Source organism: Ammospiza caudacuta, chromosome 8 (assembly GCF_027887145.1).
Source record: "Ammospiza caudacuta isolate bAmmCau1 chromosome 8, bAmmCau1.pri, whole genome shotgun sequence".
Lineage (NCBI taxonomy): Eukaryota > Metazoa > Chordata > Aves > Passeriformes > Passerellidae > Ammospiza > Ammospiza caudacuta.
In genome coordinates, this window is record NC_080600.1 from 40224999 (window position 1) to 40244869 (window position 19871).

Genomic DNA, 19871 nt, shown 5'->3' on the forward strand with positions numbered 1-19871 from the left:
TTGATAAAACGTGTTTGTTAGTTTATCCAAGAGGTGTTTCATTGAGAAGCTAGTAGTTAACTTGAAGGCAGTAGCATTCTGACCACTAACATCCGAGCAAAGCTGTGTTTTTAAATATTGTCTGGAATAATACTTGAAAAATTTACGCACTCCCAAATTATTATGTGTGAAACCCACAACTGCACATGCAAATTGACTAGGAAGAGGCATTTTGCCAGCCACCCCTGTCAGTCTCTGGACTGTGAGTTTTCCAGTGGTGTGTCAAAAATGGCAAGGGGAGTTCCTAGTGTGTATTAAACTTGTCTGTCCTGAGCCAAGAGATTGACCCCAGCCAGAATAAGCTAAAGCAGCTACAAGAGTTCAACACCAGCTGGGCCCATGTCTGGAGAGAAGAAGATTTGATGAATTGAGTTCTTATGTTTTAGATACGTGCAGAGATGCTCAGTGCAGTGTTGTTTACTGTAAGGAAATCTTCATTATATGAAACCACAACGTGCCTCAGTTATGGGGTTCTGCTTCCAGCTGACACAGAAACTTTGAAAAAATGTCATTTATATGTCAATATGTGTGTGTGAGTTGTGCAACCTGCACACCAAACTTTCAGGATCTGTCCTTATACATTTTTAGTAACTGATTTCAATACTTCAGAGGGTTTTGCCTTTTTGAAGTACTTTGTGAGCTGAGGGTGGGATTTGAATGCATCATGTTAGTTTGTTTCAGTCATTACAGTAAAAGAGGAGTAATTTATAGTATTTTAATTTCTGGATTTAAGGGTTGGAGTTTTTTTTTGCTTAATAAAGCGTGGCTGATGAATCTCCTGCAGTGTTGCATAGGGATCAGATGTGATCCTTGCTAACAGATCCAGATTCATTAGCATAACTCAAATCCACCCTCTAATATATCTCTCTAGGAAAGCCAGATGAATTTGGGTTTGGCTAGATTTGCATTAAACTCTTGATTCATCAGCATAACTTGGTTCTACCTGGGATGCTTTTCCATGGATAACAGAGGTGTGCTTGATTGGTGGCTCAGTAACTCAGAATCTGTACCAGGCACAGTTTTATTGCCAAACTAATGTTGCCATGAAGAAAACACGTTAGTTATCTACCATGAAGTTTCATTAGGATTAGGTTTTGGCCATGCAAATGAGGCAGGGTTCGTTAGCACGGCTTAATTCCAATCTACTGTAAGTCTATGTGAAATGCTCATTTGATAAGGTTCCTTCATTGTCTTCACCACAGTTTATCCCCTTAATCTGTTAAAATGTTATGAAAATGCAGTTGCGGTGCTTATGCAGAGACCACTTTTAAATGTTAATTTTTAGTCTCATATTAGAATATTTTTAAATCACAAAATTCAACCACCCAGATTACCAATGGAAAGCTTGCCAAATTTTTGTATTATAAGATGCATCTATTTATTTTTCTAAAGGTGACTTAAATGGTTGCAGAAACCCCTCAGAACTATTTATTTGCTTGATTCTTAAGGGAAAAAAATGTTAACCAATTTTTACAAGAAAAATTCCTCCAGCTCTCAGAACATGCCTACGACCTTTTATTCCATAGGGAAATACTTCTGTCAGAATTGTAAATCCCTTAAAATAGGGGCTTGTAATAAAAGTGTGTATAAAGCCTTGCAGGACATCTTGGTACCAAATTCCTGACAAAGAGCTGTTCTGTGTGCTGGTGAAGAATTGATATAAATATCTGTGAAGCGTGTGGTGTTAATTACTCCAATGCAGTGGCACTGTAGGTGCTGTGAAAACCTTCACTTTTCATCAAGTGCTATTCATATTTGCCAGGGGCACTATAAAGCTCTCAAATCTATATTGATTTTTTACATTGTATGTCACGCTGGAACCAAAACTCCAATAAATTTAACACGTAAATTATAGTCATGAGTAAATACATTTTAAGGTGGTAAGTTCACTTAAACATAGTCCTGTGCTCAGTGAGTCGCTGATGCGTGCACACTTGGCCAGGAGACTCCACACATTTCTCCACATTAACCAAATTTGGGAATACAGGCTTCAAAATTAAATAGCAGTTTGATCTCTTGGGGTACTTTGTTCTGCCAACACTGTTATCAGGAAATCTAGAAATTATGTGATTGTCATTTAACTCTTACCCAAACTTTGCTTGTGTAGAGTGTAGCAGATATCCATGTAGAAAGCAAAGTAGGGAGTTAAATGAAAATAGTAAGGAGGATAACAGTCAGGGCAGGGAATGTAGAAGACTGATGGTTAAACGTTAGCTACACGTTGATCTGAAAATGAAGATGCACCGACACTTTGCACGACAAAAAGTTATTTTTGTCCTCATTGTCCCGTCTGCTTTCTAGTCCTGTGCAGAAAAGAAGCCAGGATGGGAACAGCACGTTGGCTCCATTCATTGCAGTGGGCTGGTGACTGGGGCTCTTCGTGCTCCAGCCAGAGCCCTAATGAAGATCATCTGTCCTTGTTCCATCTCGCTCATGCTCTCACAAAATATCCTTGGTCTCAAAGCTTTCTGAAGCATTTCTGAGATGATGTGCAATGCGGGGACGTTGTGGAATGTGCTTGTGTCTCTAAGCACAATTCTGTTCTTAGATATACACGTGCACACAACCTAGAAATAGTAAATAAGAGGCATGTCCCATGTCTGCCATTTGAGCAGTGTTATTTTGAGAATAACTGTCCAAATTTATACGCTAGGGCAGGGGTCCTTGGTTCCTCGGCATTGAAATATTCTCAGAATTTACAGAATCTGCACTAATATGCTAGAAAAATAATATATAAATCTTCTCTTTTAAAATGACTTTATAGTCTATAATTGAACTTTGATCTTTTATGTTTGAGCTTTGTCATGATTTAGTATTACCCAGAATGAATTGCCAACCTCCAACTTGATGTTGGCCTCCTAGCATCCCGATTTCTGAGATTTTCTAGACCAACAAAGGAAAAGAAACTTCTGTGAAACTGTGATTTTAAAGCTATGATGCTTGTGTTGGTAATACACTATCACAAAATACACTCTCAGCAAAGAGTAAAAAAGCATGAGCAACAAGCTCATATAAATGACACTGTGGGAAATTAGGAAAATGAAGCTATGCAGCTGGCAAGAAATTTATTTAGGTTCCTTTTCTTCTAGGGGGATCTTTCTTTCCCAAAAGCTAGACACTGAAGGAACTCCGTTGAATGTATTTCATAAGCTAAGGCAAAAACCAAAACAGCATAAAATTTGGAACGGTGACAACTGTTTCAAGATGAAAATAAAAGCCACTCAATTGCTAGTGAAAGGAACTAGCTGTGATTTGGCTTGATAGCCTATAGAACAGGGCTCAGCATATGTTGGTGGTTGTGCAGATCACAGCACAGAGATCTCCAACCATTGCATTTCCAGGCAAGGGAAAATGTCTTTATTCTATCACTGGACCTTGGAGGAGTTCAGTGTAATGAGCAGAATGTTCATAAGAAGTCCAAAAGAGCAGATTAAGGCCCATCTTTGGTGTACTCTGTAATTCTTGCAGATTATGAAGGAATTTTGCAAGTGTTCTGGTGCACATCAGAGCTTAGGGACAGTTGGGAAATGTTTCCTTTGACTTGCAGGGACAATGGGTCACAAGGGTATTTCATTCTTTGATATGGACATTTGGAAGCAATTTTCCTAAACCTTGTGGATAGCCAGACACTGAACAAAGTGATTTGTTCCTTTGACATGATGCTAAAAAATGATTCTGAGAATTTTTAAATGTCTCATTTTGGGAGAAGTGTTTTGAGTAGTACACCAGACGCCCTCTCTTTGAATTCAAACAAGCTCTTGTCTCCAGTAAAACACCAGAATTTCTTAAAAGAGACCTGTGTCTGTGGTACTATTTTCCCTTTTTCTGAGAATGTGAAACAAATCTGGCAGCTCATATGCCACTTAATAGTAACTGTTCACAAATGTAATTTTTTTTTTTAATTGATGACCGCCACGGATCAACGATATATAGTAAATCTCCGCATTAAAAGGACTGGCAAGATTCCCAGCTTGCATAAATCAGGGGAGCTCCATTGACAACCTCGCCGACTTCAGTCAGCTGAGGACCTGCCCCACTTATTGTAAAAGTGTCATGGCATTATTTGGAGCCCCAGTCTGGAATCAGCATCACTTTAATGTCTGACTTAATGTGTATGACTACACATAAAGCAGCTAGAAGAAGTAACCTTTAAGAATATGGCTCCAAATGCATGACTTCCCTCTGCAAAAGTTCACAGCTCTGGTGCCTACTGTCCTATCCCTCTCCTTGTACATTCAGCTCTGATTTTCTCTTTTTATTCTCCTTCCCTGTTCTGACATTTAAGCAGATACAAAGAAAGCAAACTGTTTGGATGTTGGTACAAAACTCTATTGGTCCAGCAGCTCAAATCCAGATGTTGCACAGTTAATTCTCTTCCTGAAAGGCGCAGGATTACATAGATGTAATTCACATTTCCAAAAAATTGGGCATTGTACCATTATACCATCTCCTCTCATGCCAGAATTTAAGCTTCTTCCTGAGACTTTGGAGTATTTGACATGCCCTTCCCTGTTTTTTTAATAAAAAACACTGAAGTATGAGTTCCTTCCAAGTGTGGCCACATCTCATCCATGTACACCCAAAACAGTTAAACAATGACATTCTCAGTGAGGATGTGGCTTTAGTGATTTTGTTTTAATTGTTTCTTTTCCAGAAGAATTGTCTCCCATAGTCGAGATTTCTGCAGCCCTGGGTTAGTGGCTTTGCTGCAGCTGGAAATAGCTACTCAAAAAAAAAAAAAAAACAACCAAAAAGTAGCCCTGTCAAGCTCAGGGAAAACTTGAAACTCCCCAGAACGAGCAATTCATTGCAGCCATAATCATCATTTTATATTATACAACTTGTGAACGTCCATTCCCTTCTCTTCTGGTGTCTGGTTTTATATCCCTGTGTGAAGCTGTCACACACCCCACCATCTCCAGCAGAATTCTTCTAAACGTGCAGATAGCAGGGATGTGTAATGTAAACCATACCACCAAACATATTATGAATATATTGCTCTTCTTAAAAATGCTTGTTGGTTTTTCATACTACAGTATTGACTAACTGTCGGTGTTTGATGTATGGTTTACCAGCCTGATGTAGACTTATGGTTAGAGCTTAACTTGTTAGTTCTGCTTTTGCAGCCAATTCAGAATAACTACAGATGCCCCAAGATATTAAAATTGACTGCTCAAATGGACTCAGTGTGGGAGTTTCATTGGTTTTAAATTGATAACAGCTGAAAGAGTGAATGATTAAAGCTGTATATGGGCATAGTATGCAGCTCCTTTGTACGAGCCCTTGTGAACAGAATCCACTGCATGGGAATTGCCTTTGTTCTAATAAAAGATATTTCTGAACAATTGTTAGTTTAAATTTTTAAATGATGAAACAAGAGCATTTCAGGAGCCTATAGAGGAAATAATTCCTGAGAAACTGGAATAACTCTGAGAAGATAAAGTGGATTTCTATTCAGAGGGGAGCATTTAAAGTTAAGTAGCATTCCATAAGGTGGTAATTGTGTCTATTTCCCAGGCATTTGAGTTAAATAAGCTGGATAGGAAACATAAACTGTCATAACAGAAGGTTAGGAGTGTTGTGTACATCTCTTTTTTTCAAGTCATAAAAGATGAAGTTTTGGAGGACCTTATCACAAATAAATCAAACAAAGGGGGTTTTTGCTTTCCTTATCCCTTTGGGAGCAGTTATTTTATTTTTTTGAAAAAAATGTTCTGGAGAGCTTTCCCTTAGACTAGTTTTAAAATATGTATACCTCTCCACTTATAAAAGAATAAGAAAATAATATTTTAATTTTAGTTACATACCAATCTTGCCTATAAAAGCGAGCAATTCACCATTCCTTGTGTTTTGAAATAGTGCACAAACAAATCTTAGCTGAATTTTCTTCAAGTATCCCTGCGCTCTCCACAAGTGTAAATATGGCAGTGGAACTGCTGCCATTCCCATGTTTATGTGCAGGAACAGATCCAGCAAAAAATCTATTGATTAGAGAGAGTCACGGAATTTGTGGTCCAGGAGTACTCAGAATTGAGATTATTTGGATGACTCATGGGATCATGTACTTGTAAATACTCATGAATTTCTAGAAGGGGGAAAAAAACCCTCCAAAGCAGTTGTGTGCTGTTGTTTTATCATAATCTATTTGGATGCCCAGGAACTATTAATGCTATTTTGCTGCCCTTCCATCCAAGATAAAAATCCTGATCGCCTGTATTCTAAAGAAGAGATGATCTAAAAATTAACTGTGGGGTAAAAAATGTGATTCTATCCATGCAGTGAAAGGTATAAAAAATGAGGTTAAATATTTTGCTGAATTTATAGAATCTGAACCAAGAAATGAAGTAACGGACTAGGTGAGAATTGTAAAACTCTTTTCAGCCTGTTCAGAATTTCCTCCCAGGAATACCAAATACTTTGTGTTCATGATGGAGATTGAAAGAGTAACTGTGAAATAATCCTAGAAGTTGATTATAAAGTGGTTATAACACAGAAGAGAAACTGCTGAACAGCAACACACTAATTTCATTTCAGTTCTTCGTGTGTTGCCATCTAAACACAGTGCAGTTCTTTGCCTGTTTTGCTTCTGAAATTGTTTACAAGTGTCTTTGTCCACCAAATAAGACATGTTTTTACTTCTTTTTTAACATAATTTACATTGGAGACCATTCCATATTATGCAAAGAATTTGACAGGTCTTTGCTAAAATTTTAAAAAACAATTAAGATGTCAAAAGAGGAAGTGCTAGTACATTTTAATCATAAATCTCTGTATGTATAATTACCACTGAAGGCAGCTATAAATGTTTTATGAAGAAAATGTAACCAGACTGTGCTTTGTCAGAAACATAACCCCAAAACATGTAACAGACTGTTCGCTAATGCTGAACGCCACACATGCACACAACCTTCCTCAGAGCAGCGCTGTGAACCCAGTCCTCCATCCCTTCTGCAGCCCAAACTCCAGATAACTTCAATTCAAGCTCGGATGTGCTCTCCCAGAATGCAGATCACACACTTTGGGAGGTGCTGGTGTAAATTGGTGCATCTCAGGGAGTCCAAAGCGACCCCTGCCCGGCGCCCTGGTTCTGTCACTGCGCTCCCCGCTCCGGGTGTCAGGAGAGAAAAGGCAGTCGAGTCACTCTTGAAATCTGAGCTGAGTATGAAGTAGTGGTGATTAATGAAAATGAAGCTTATTGCAGCACAGAATTGTTTCTAAAAATGGGGTTTTGCTCGTTAGTGAGGATAAGTTGGTTTTAGAGCAAAAAGCACTCCAGTTGGTTATGGTCCAGTATGGTTATGGTCCAGTACTGGCCACGGAGGAAACATCCAAATTCCATGGGAGCTGCTGGGTTTTTGATGCAAAGTCCAGACTGGTGCTATCACCTTTCAGCTATCTACATAATAACTTTCAAAGCCTCCACACCAATTTATGAACCATAGTGCTCTGTTGAAATGCTATATGGAGACTGTCTCTTCGGGTAAATGATGACAGTACACTCCTATTGTTTCAGCATTTAACTGGCTCCTATTGAATAGTTCCTCTCATCTGTTTGATTCATTCTGATTTTAGCTGACAACGTCCCTGTTACTGATTGCTCTTTTCATAATCTCTCAAACACACAGAGTGGAAATGAGGTGGAGGAGGCTAATTAGTAATCTGAGGGGTTGAACCTGCTAATACAAATATGCTTCAAGATCAACAGTCTAAGTTGGTCAAAACTTTGAAATCACAAAAACTAAAAGTTGGCATTATCTAGTTAGAGGATTGCTTGTGAAGGAAGTGAGATCATTAGTTAAACATGGTGTAAGAGGAAATCCTCATCAAAAGACATCTCGTATCTCCTCTTTTTCTGAGCGGGCGATTCGATCAGTAAAGAAAAAGATTTTGTGAAGTTGAGATGAAATTGTACCAAGTCCTGATGATGCAAAGTAATGAAGTCCTTGCCCTCATACAGTGCTCCATGAAAGAATGAAACTTCCAAATGCATGGAAGGGACAGGTCACCCAACCAGAGGAGTTTCTAGGTTGGACCGAGTGCATAATGTGGAAATTTGTATACAATAACTTGGGGAGCTGTAGCTCTGGAACTGCCTGCACATTTTCTATGGCAGGTCCAACCAAACTCTGGAGACCTCCAAGCCTTGGAAAAGTCAAAATAAAGGTGCAAGTGGCAATTGAAATTGAATCCATCAAGCACTATGAGCAGCAGATGTGGAGGGATTTGGTTCTGGGGCAAAAGCTAATGACCACTAGGACTCAAAAAGGATTTGGTTCCAGTTTTGTCAATGCATCTTCAATATCTGAGTTTTAAATTAATAGGCAAGCTGAGAAGAGAGAAAAATCTCACCAATAATAATATGTCTTAATGTATTTTCCTCTTGTCTTCCAAATGTAGATCAAATTTTTGGCTCCCATTTGCGCTCGGTTTGTGAGCATGAGAAATCTACAGTTCCCCAGTTCGTAAGACTCTGCATAGAAGCTGTTGAAAAAAGAGGTGAGTTCCTTATTATTTGATACTTTTTTTTTTCTCTAACAGTAATCAAAACTTTAACCTTGTAACTCTGCTTGGATTGCCAGGGTAGGCAGACAGTACACTCTATAATATAGTTATGAATGGAACTATATCACATTCTGTGTATCTTCATTTTCTTTATATGATAAGACATTAATAGAACTCATTCATGCTGATTATTCTGTATTTTTCTTTGACATGTTGTTGGTTTAGTCTTTCTCTGGGTAAGCAAATGTTAGCCATCAATAAAATGTCAGTAATTTCATTCTAAAATCCCTGGTGAATGTAAGGCTAATACTTTTTTCTAAGTCTTGAATTGTATTTAACCGAAATAAATGTTATTCTAGCATGGCTATATTTTTTTTTTCCTAATGAGTGCCAGTGTCTAATTTTTACGGTTATTTTAAAAGTCATGATATTGCAAAAATACTGAAATGAGTGTCCATCCTCATTAAAAGTTTTGATTAATAAGAAGGATTTTCATAGTGTAAAAAAGATGTACTTAACACCGTTGCCTGCCTTCCTTTCTGCAGTGTGCATCTTCTCTCACTGAAGGTCATTTTCTTTGGAAGGTGCATGCGGTAGATGCAGAATCTTAAAATGTATTGTATAAAAATGTGAGGCTTCATCACCATCTGTTACAAGTTTACAACTTCTTCCAGGGATCTGGGGAAACATATATCTTGCAAAAGATAGAAAATTTATTTTCAGAATAAGGCTGGGTGAACCCATTGTCACTGCCATATACTGGAGTCTCTCAGAACAAGAGAATCCATGAAAAATAAAAAAGATACTTAGAGCGTTACCCACAAAGGCAGAAGCTATTTTAATTCTGCCATTGTTACCTGGTTTTATAGTGAAAGGTGCAATAAAACTACCCAGGAGTTTCAAACTCGGGGAAATTCATGCTTTAATTATACAGCAAAGAGAGCACTGGGATATTATTATTCCCGGAATGATTGGCAGGAAGTCAGAGACTGAAACAAACTGGAGATCGTTCAGCAGGGGGAGATAGTGGCATTGGGTTCTTGTGGAGGGAGGCTGGAGGCTGGATAAAAAAAGGGGAAAAATGTGTGAAGTGCCTATTAATAGAGGAGGAATTGTGAGGTGAAATTCAGAACATGAAAAGGAAAGGCAGAGATTAGATTGCAAAAATGCCACTCCATGCAGAACGTGTCTAACAAACTGCTTGGTTACAACCTCAGCACGAGTTCCCCCAAGAATGTGCTGGATATTTCATAGATGTTTTGGAGTGTCTGACCGCTCACTCCTCCAAGCAGAAGTGAGGCCAGAGGTCTCTGCACTGCTGAACTGTAATAGAAGAATTCAAGGAACGTAATTAGATGTTTACTGTCTGTGAGATTATCCAAAAAATGTTCGTATTAGAAACTGGATGTATCACGGTTCCTTCAAAGGCGGTCATCCTTCTGACTACTGCACTATAGTTCTTGTGTTTCCTTCAAACTTGCTGTAACTCAGAGAAGCTTACCCCTTTTGCTTAGCCTAACATGTAAACAAAAGCTAATCACATGGCATGAGACAAAAATTTCACGTTATCACTATATTTATGAGTTTATATTTGATACGCAGGGGTTTTTTTCTCTATTATCGTTTTCTTGGATTAAGATGCTTCCATTTACTCGCATTCTATTTACTCAAAGTGTTGTTTTTACTGAGTTCTGGCATAAACTATCTCAGGACAGCAGTAATTTATGTGAAGCTAAGTCCAATGTTTATGCAAGCTTCTGATGACATTTTGTGCCGGGGTTGGTATTAGGAAGCAGTGTGTGGAGGTGCCAAGTTCTCCCGGCATGGCTGAGACTCAGCAGATCTGAAACCCTCCTCTTAATGGCCAGATATGCCTCCAGCCAAGACACTCAACTGCAGAGTCATGGGAAATACTTATGTACCAATTATGGGAAAGGCACATTTAATGAAAACTGTATGTTTACTTTCATAGTCTTAGTAAGATGGCCTAGATACTCGGTACAGCTGGCATATTGGCTGTGGCAGAAAAGCTTTCTTTTCCTATTTAGAGAATATATCATCCACATACTGTAACTGTACCAAAAAATGTCACGTGCGTGCTTCGCTTCAGATAAAGCATTATTAGGAGAAAAGACCTTAGGAGACCATGCCTAAATGTTACTTACAAACCATTTGTGCTCCACTGAATGGTTGTGTTCTTAGCTGTCAGCTCATGGATTTAGTTTTTGTTCACCTACTGGTTTTCTGCTTGTTTTTCTGAATTTTAAAGCAAAATCACTGTGCACAGAAAGAAAGTCTAGCAGTGATCTGAATAAATGATATTAATTAGTACATTTTCCTGAGTAGACGAGGTTACTCACAATAGCCAAATCTAGCAATATTCTCCCACAGATTAAAAATGTACAGGTTGTCATTAACCGTTGGCAAGATTTCCTGATTAATTACACTATTTTAAAATGAATCTCGAAAGGATATTAATTCTGAATATATTCTCCTCTAACTTAGATCAGAGTTTGGCCATTTGTCCCCTAGTTTGCTTCTTTACCATTTCATAACAGGGGTGCTTTCTAAGATCTGATCTAAAAAATCTCACACCACATATTTATAGATATTTTGGTGTGAGATTTTGATATTTATCTATCAAACAAGGATTCACTTGAGAATGTGATAAAAATGGAAAGAATTCTACTTTTTCAGCCTCTTTTTGTATTTTTAGTTATTGAAGTAGAACTGTGAAGCAGAAGGTCTTTCTCCATTTTCTCAGCCATCTTGCAGAGCTGGTAGTGGAATTTAATAAAGAGAGGCAATAAAACTGTGCCCATTCTTGGATACTTGCAAGGAAATTGTCACATTTAATTTTTTTTTTTTTTAAGGAAGCTCAGTTTTTCTCTTCATTCTTCCTGTTCTTATGAATTACTTATAATAATTACTGAATTATTCATTCATAATTTTTGATGAACTTCTAGTCCTGATTATTGAGCTATCCAGACTAGTGCCTCTAAAGTCAAAACTATCTTGGGAAAATGTATTGTATCCTTAGTATTTCATGCAATATCCTAAATAGAAAAACCTCCCATGTCTGTGGTGTGACCTGCTGAGGATAAGAGAATAATTCTATACCGTGCAGCAATCAGATTAAAGGAATACAGGGACTACTCAAAGATCTCCAGCATTTCTTCATTTTCTGCCTTCTCAGGGACTTCAGGGGAAAGTTTTATGATGGAACAGCACATTCTGTGGGGTTTTTTTCTGTTTCTTCTTTTACTTTGCCATCCACACCTACCTTGGATGGACCTCAGGCTTTTCTGGGGCTATCTGTCGACCTGGCCTTCTCAATCTGTACTCCTGTTTATCAATCTGTTCTTCAATCTGCTTCCTTCTTCTCCCTGGGAAGTGTCTGACAGGTAGCACCAGCCCCGCGCTGAGCAGTGCAGGGAGGAGAGCCTGGGACAATCTTCCCCTGCTCGCTCCTGCCAAGGGTGGGGCCCAATGCAAGACTTTTCTGGTGTTTCTAGGCCAGATATCATTTCCAGTCATCATTTCTGGAGTTGCCTATTTGTTTTGTTATCCGCGACCCTTTAGAAGTCCTGGCTTTTTTTTTTTTTTTTTTTTTTTTTTTTTTTTTTTTTTTTTCTTTTTTAGAAAAAAAAAATATGTGAAAGGCATGAGTAGAACGCATAAAAAAAAAAAAAAAATCAGTCTGCGTTGTACCTCAACAACATGCCATCCAATACTTCTCATAGTAGTGTTTTATCGTGTGAAAACAGTCTGATACTAAACTCTTTTCCAGGGAAGATCATTCGTCTGTGTGTCTAATGACAGAGTAAATGAACACCCCTAGCAGTCTGTATCCTAAACCTACCCAGGGTATCCAGTGTGGCTTGGGTTTTGTAAAGAAATACAGTCCTAATGCTCCAGGGAAATATAATTTAACTTTCATCTCTCTTTTGAAACATCCTTCATTTTCTCCCTCCATTCCCAAATCCGAGTTAGAGTTCTCAAATCAGCCTAAATGACTTGAAAAACGACACTGCAGGCAGCAAAGCTGGTGATTACAGGTACTGTTTCCATGCTGAGCTGGACGTTGCAGATATTGTTTTCTGTTGCTTTTCTTGGAGCACAGGATGCTCTGACAGGAATGATACACAAAATTACATATTTGATTCAATGCCTAAAAGCCACCCTGGGATCCATAACCTTGCTTAAAGATTTAAGAAAGACCTTTAGTCCACTTCTGAGAAGGTTCTTAGCTTAGAAAACTTTATCTTTCAACTTTACTTCTTAGCAGCTGTTATGTTTTTTTGCAGTCGTTTGTTTGACAGGATCCAGTTATAGGTTCCGATGTCTGTTTAAAGAAACAGGGAGGTTGTTGGCTTTAAAATTCCCTTACTGCTTGTGTGTTCAACATTTTCCCAGGCTTTTCTACATAGTTTGCCAAGTAAAGGGACTGACCTTTTGTAGCAAACACTTTTTCATTTCTAAATGCTCACTTTGATTTTTGTCCCATTTTATGCTCATTCCAAACTGTTTACAACCCACTAAAAATGACTGTGAATTATATGTTTGTGTAATGGATTCCTTTTGTGGTCGGAGTGGAATGTTTACTTTGAACAATTAGTTATCTTTGGGCAGATTATAGTGACCTGAAAAAAGAATGGCTAAAATTATTATAGTACCTTAACTATTTCCTTTTGTTATCTTCTCTGTGTGTCCAGTGTGTTATTTACTGGTTTCATTGCACTGAGACCCAGGGAACAAATCATGTTAAATAAGAGCAGTGACAAAAACCCCTCTGAGTGTGGGGCTCTTGGCTTGGGGGGAGATCTGGGGTAGCACCAGTGAGACTTCAGAGGGCACCATTAAGCATTTAAAAGCTGGAAGTGCAATTTTAAGAAGTCATGGTTTTGAAAAAAAATTAACTTCTTGCTCTCCAAAATTCAGATTTCTCATGGCCTCCAAAGTCTACCACCCCAAAGTGCCTAAAACTGATACTAATTTTAGCTTTAAATAACTTTATGTCCATAGCTGTGCTTGATTGTGAACATGATCATTGCAGACATGCAGACACACAGTCTCATGATGCAGAATATTCAGGGTTTAAGGGAGAAAATGACTTTATGGGCAAAGATAAAGTAGCTTATGGGATGTAGTAAAGAAATACAGTCATCCCAATGGAGAGAAATGAAGATAAAAACAGTATTTTAAACTACCTCACCTCCCAAATGCCATGCTGCCCTGTGACAGAAGGTTGTGTCTCTTTCATCAGTTTTATCTGTTAATCTAAAAGCTAAAGTGCAGCTAAAAGCACTTTAAAACCTATTTATAAAATAAAAAAAAATGAAAAGAAAGTGATATTTCATTACCTTCTAAATCATATATTGCTTAAAAGGTAGTCAGTATTCTGGTAGAATGTTTACACAGAGGAGAGTTCACTTATCTCAAGGAGTTAAGAAAAGAGGAAATGAGTTTTAAAAAATATAAAGTATTGTGAATATATTTATGCTGCTAGGAAAAAAATGAGTTTTTAAAAGAGTCTAATGCTATCTCATTTTCTAATGGAAGAAAGAAAAGAAAAAAAGAGAAAAAAAATCCCAAACACCTCCTAAAGCTGAGGATTCCCATGCTGGGATTGTTGGCTTTGGTATGGTGGGGTGAGTGGATTATAAACCAGTGAGGATGGCAGGAGACACAAAGCTTGTGCAGCCAAGGGATGGATTCACAGCCATTGTATAAAACCAGAAATTTAGGTAGGAAAAGCCCTCTAAGATCATTGAGTCAAACCCTTCCTCCAGAATTGGCATGGCCACCATTGAACCATGTCCCCAATGCCACGTCTACACAGCTTTTAAATCACTCCAGGGAAGGGGAATGATTGAAACTCCACCATGATTATGATCCCACCACCTATCTCCATCTCTGTATGTATTATAATTCTTATTATTTAAGTTCAACAGCATGTTCCTCAGGATTTATTTAGCTTGAGCAAAATTTTAAATTTTACTTGGAACTCAAAAATAGTTGATTGCCATCCCTGGGGACCTGGGGGAGGCAGCAGAAAAGTTCTGCCAGGGTGTGCTCAGCACCATCTTGGGCTCCCAGTAAATGCACAGTGCTGCTGGGACACTTCCCAGCACGGTTAGACCAAACCCATCGGCCACAGGCAGAAAGCATTTGCTCTGGCAAGGCTTCCCTGAGCAGGGAAACCTCAGGAGACTGACCTATCCTGTCCCATTTTATGTTTCTGTCTGAGTGCAGGATTGTTCTCCAGCAGCACTTGGCCCCTGAACAGCCACTGAAATGCGTTCTGTGTTTTTTCACTCTCGTATCTTTCTATCCTCAGAGCAAGAAATTCTTCATGAATAGCAGTTTGCTTCCTACAAGTTCATTCACTGATTTTCAGTACTTATTCTCCTCTGGAAATGTATTTTCCAAGCTCTTGTTTGATCCTCCCAGGCCTACACATGCTTCCTTGCTTACTCTGATATAATTTCACATTCTGTTTCCAGTGGCTTTAGAATTCAGTGCCCTGAAAGTACAGAGATCATGTTGCTCCACCAAGTGATCTGAGCCCCCAGTTCTGCTAATTTTGTGCTGTTCATTCTTTCCTACTTTGGGATAATCTATTATGCTTGGACCCAGGCACGCACTAAAAGCTAATACTTCCATGAAGAATGTGCAATTTGGACTGTTTAGCTTGTGATGAGATTCCTTTTATGATTCTATCTTGTTCCAAGGAGGCTTCTGCTCCCAACTTTTATATGCATTGAATGTAAAAGAAAAGAGAAAAAAAAAAAAAAAAAAAAAAGGGGAACAAAACAAACTTATAGGAAAAAAAATTGCATGCACACAAAAATATCCAGCAGTTCAGCAGATAAAGCCTTTTTCCAGGGAATTCCTGTGTGCAGAAGAAATCTGTTTCTGAGGGCATTGAACTATGTTTACTTTAAAGTGGCCAACGAGCATAAACTCAAACATACAGATGAATACAATATAAAACAACAAAGTTCTGAGAAAAGCCCTTGCAAGTTTGTGATTTAAAATGTTTGGTGCTTTTTTTTCCTTATTATTTTGGTTTTTAATAAACTCTTCTTTAGAGTAGAAATTAGGAGCGGTTGAATTTAGTGCAAACACATTGGCAAGATTTCCTCAGCCATTTCTGTCTTCAGGCTCAGGCAATCCCACTATAGCCACCTTTCTTAGAGTAAGAGCCAGTTAATAGTGTTGTGCAAGGTCCAAGTCAGAGTTGGCTCTGAAGGGTATTCACTCTGGGGCCTCTGTGTCTGCTAGAAAGCCACATTCTGAGCTAGAAAAAAATATCAAGAAGTGTCAACAGGAAACATCACGGAAGGGCATACAAGACAAATTAGAGAAAAGGAGACAACAGACAAAAAAGAAAATTAAAAAAAAAAAAAAAAAGAAAAAAGAAATAGAAGCCTTGTAGTGACAAGGCACAAAAGAGAATAAATATATAATTATTTAAAAATTTGAAAGAGGAGACTCTAAGTTGGTTAGAAGAGGAAAAAAGCCATAAAACAGGCAGGTATTTCAAGCAGTTGTTGTCTTTGTCATAGTTACCTGATACCTGGTTCATTGATTAATCTGTTCCACAGGAATGTATCCATTTCTATGAAAAAAAGGGGGGATTTGTATTTTAAGCCGTGCCAGTAACAACAAGCAGACACTCAGTGTTCACCAGAGTAACATTTACAATGCCTGGGCCAAATTCATGCCTTGTGTAATTTTATTGCTTTTACTGGAATTACACCAGAGATGAGTTTGGCCTTTTGCCTTTTTCTAGCATTGTATAATATATCTATTTGTGAACATGCAGAAGGAAACAGGGCATTTTGTCTTCCGAATTTTCCATAAAACCCCGTTCAATAGGCATAATAAATAAAACAAACCACTTAACCTACGAAATAAAAAAGAATCAAACAACGTTTTCTAGATATTAAAATAATGTTAATACACTTTGTAAATCAGTGAGCTGACACTTGCATGCACTGAAACAAAAATGTCCAGAGAAATTTAAAGCCAGCTGACTCTGTGTGTGTGTGTGTGTGTGTGTTGCTTGCCCTGTGCCAAGGAGGGAATGAAGGTCCTGACTCACCCCCTGGTCAAAGGCAGATTCAGGGAAGCTGACACATGAGGGTATTCACCTCCCAGCCATGAAAAAGGTAAAAAGAGAGGCACAAAACTCCTCTCTTTTCCCCCTGAATGAGCTGAGGCTGTGAGGCACCATGCCCTGGTACAGTACACATGCCATCACAGAGCAGGAGCTGGCAGGATTTCCACTGCAAACCCCATTTAGTCAGACTTTGCAGTTCAGCCATTAATAGAACACTTTGGGCTAACACTTGACAAAATGAATCTTGGCCTAGAAGAGATGTTCACTCACACACAAACACACACAAAAATAGAAGTTAAGTCCATTAAGTTCCTTTAAAAGGAAAAGAGGTGTAATTTCAGATCCTTTCAATATCTCTCTGCTTAAATAGAAAGTCGTGTTTTTTTAAAATGTTATGAAAACATAATTCCGCAATGCAAACTAATCACTTTTCCTATGGGAGGAAAAAAAACCTACTACAACTACACTATAATTTTTTTTCAAAAAAGTTTTACAGCAATAAAAGAAAACACACTAAAAAAGATGTTTTACTGTCCATACCACAGTGTGGGGTCAGTTAAAAAAAAAACCGTCTCCTTTTTTTTTCCTGCCTGCAATTCAAGAGAGCAAATAACTGCAGTTGTATTTTATTACTTCAATTATTTGCTGCAGCAGCTTGTGTTACATCAATGTTTTAATCATATAATACCACAGTCTAATGGGATTGATACCTAAGTGAGAGAAATTGTACCAACAGAGAGCTTCAGAAGGAAGGCAGAGGGCAAAGGGGGAGGACAGATTAAAAAGGAGGCTTTATGTGAAGGCTTTCACTTCTTTAAGAGAAGATTTCTTCAGCTTGTTTTACTGCCCTGAAATTATGAAACTGATATTATTAGCAATCTAGTAACAGAATTGTCCCTAAATTGGCTACTGCATGACAACCCCCAAGGAACTAACAAGTTTTTTCAAAGATCTCCAGTTGTCTGTTGGCTCAGCAGATTGTTGCATTATGATCAGGATCCGCACAGATCATGGATGTAATTTTATAGCAAACCAACTTCTTTCGTCTTCGCTCAAACAATGGTTTGGGAGGAATGGCATAGATGTAAATGAGAGCAAAATGTGTGAGCATTTTGTTTCATAACACAACAGATCTCTTGGATCCTCCAGCTCTTTCCTTGTGGTTCCTTCATGCACCTTTTGTGGTGTCAGAGACAATGTCTTTCAAAAAACTGAAATTTTTGGGAAAAAGGTATTGCAATCAGAAACTGCTTTCTTATACTTATTCTGCTTTGAAGTGGAAATAGGTTATTTCTTCCTATAATTCCTGCTTTATTAATATTAGCCTGTCCACCAAGACAGATGGAGACTTCTCTTGAGGGACCTGAATATCCCTGAATATTCTGTGGTCAATAGTTGTGCCTTACAGTTAAGGAAATGGGTCAGAGTTTTGTTGTTTCAAGGCTTTAAGCCTTATCTATTTGAAGAAGGAAAATATAAATACCCAGGTTTTAGTTCAAGATTTAAAAACAAAGGACGGGAACTTGTTTAATTGCCAAAGATTATAGGCCAATAACAGGTGATACTCTGGCTCTTAAAATCACTGCAGATTCCTCCAAACCAAGGGTAAGGTGATAACTCCGAAATGTCTTCATTCAGAAGATGAAAAAGGCAGAAAGAGGTTGTTCCATGCCTCTTTTCTTCACCTCCCCAGGAAAAATTCCCCCCAATATTTGAAACCATATGCTCTGATTTGTCAGTCCTGAGCTGCCGTGGTGTTATGTGACATAGCACACCGAAGCAGCTGCCACCAAATGCCTTCCCCGTGCCAGCAGTAACCACACAATGCTGCTGGAGGTGCCACAGCTTTTTGTTTACTGAGAAATGAAATCATTTTGATGAGTGTATGGTATCAGTTAGCAAGTGTTGAGTTCCTCATGGTGATACTGCTCATGTTGACTTAAATGGAAAAACGGATCAGCTCAGAAACCTTTAATAAGAAAAGTTCCTTCATGGGCTTGTAGTGATGCCCTGTGGAGCCGCGAGAACTAAAAATCTGTCAGCATACTTGGTAGGAACTTTGTTTCATGGCTCTCTAGCTCATATGATTGAGATTAAAGTGAACAAAATCTTGGCACATAGCTTGGCGGGCGAGAAGCATTCCTGTGTTTGTGTGTGTGAGACAGAGGGACAAAGAGAGGGGGGAAATTTAGCAGCCACTCATTCGGTGTTAAATTATCAGGTGCTACATATTTTTAATAAACCTTAGTAGAAAGATAAGATACATCCTGTACTATTGTAAATTGCTTTCACTTAGACTGTAAACTTGACTTTGAACAAGCAGAGCATCCCCTCTAACCACTGAAAACAAAACCATTCAAACTCTCCAGCCCAAACAAATTGCAAGCCAGACTTGAATCCAAACAAAGAGGTGGAAGGTTCTGGAAGGGTGCTATTTATGGAGGCAGGTTTTCCTACTTTGACACTAAACCAGAGCAGCTACAAAACATTTTATTTCATGCCCTGATCTGTAAACTGCAGGACTGTCCTCACAGCAGTGGCTGCAAAGACATGATATTTTTTAATACTTTTCAAACTCTCATGATGTGGATGCCTGAAAAATATCTGAATTTGCACACTATGAAGGGTTCACAATGGTGCCTTTTGTTATCTCTGTCTCAGTTGCATTTTTGTGTTCTGATATGCCCTACATTAAAAACACAAAGGCCACAGCTTAGAGCAAGAGGTTTCTGTTAGAAACCCTACAACTGCCTTGGATGTCTGTAGAGTAAATGTCATTAATAATTACTGGAATTTTCACCAAAGAAGGAAATTAGATATGGAAAGCACTTTATGCCAACTTCATCTTTCCAAGCCTTCAGAAATACCAGAGGGCCTATGTGAGCCCTAGTAAAAGGGATGAGATTGGATTTCTACCTTCCTTACATCATTCCATGCCACAGTCAGCTTTAAGGCACAAAGACAACGACTCAAATCAAATTTCTTCCTGTAGCTTTAAATTACAAAATAATTATCTTCCATAAAAATATCAAATGATATTCATATTTATGCATTTACTTCACCCTAAATTCAGCTAACCGATATCCAGTGCATTTTATTGCCAGCAACTAGGGTTGTTTTCTTATCGGAAGTCAGTATTTTTATGTATTTCTTGCATGTCTCAGCTATGTTTTATTTATTTATATAATTTGTATTTCATTGA

At 38.3% G+C, this 19871-nt stretch overlaps 1 protein-coding gene across 1 annotated transcript in view; it reads left to right on the forward strand.

Annotated features, from left to right (window-relative positions):
- Positions 1–19871, forward strand: part of ARHGAP15 (Rho GTPase activating protein 15) — a 323478-nt gene that overhangs the window by 190075 nt on the left and 113532 nt on the right. The window contains exon 10 of the mRNA XM_058810001.1: positions 8437–8535. Within this exon, the coding sequence (XP_058665984.1) occupies positions 8437–8535 (99 nt within the window). The remainder of the gene's footprint in view (positions 1–8436; positions 8536–19871) is intronic.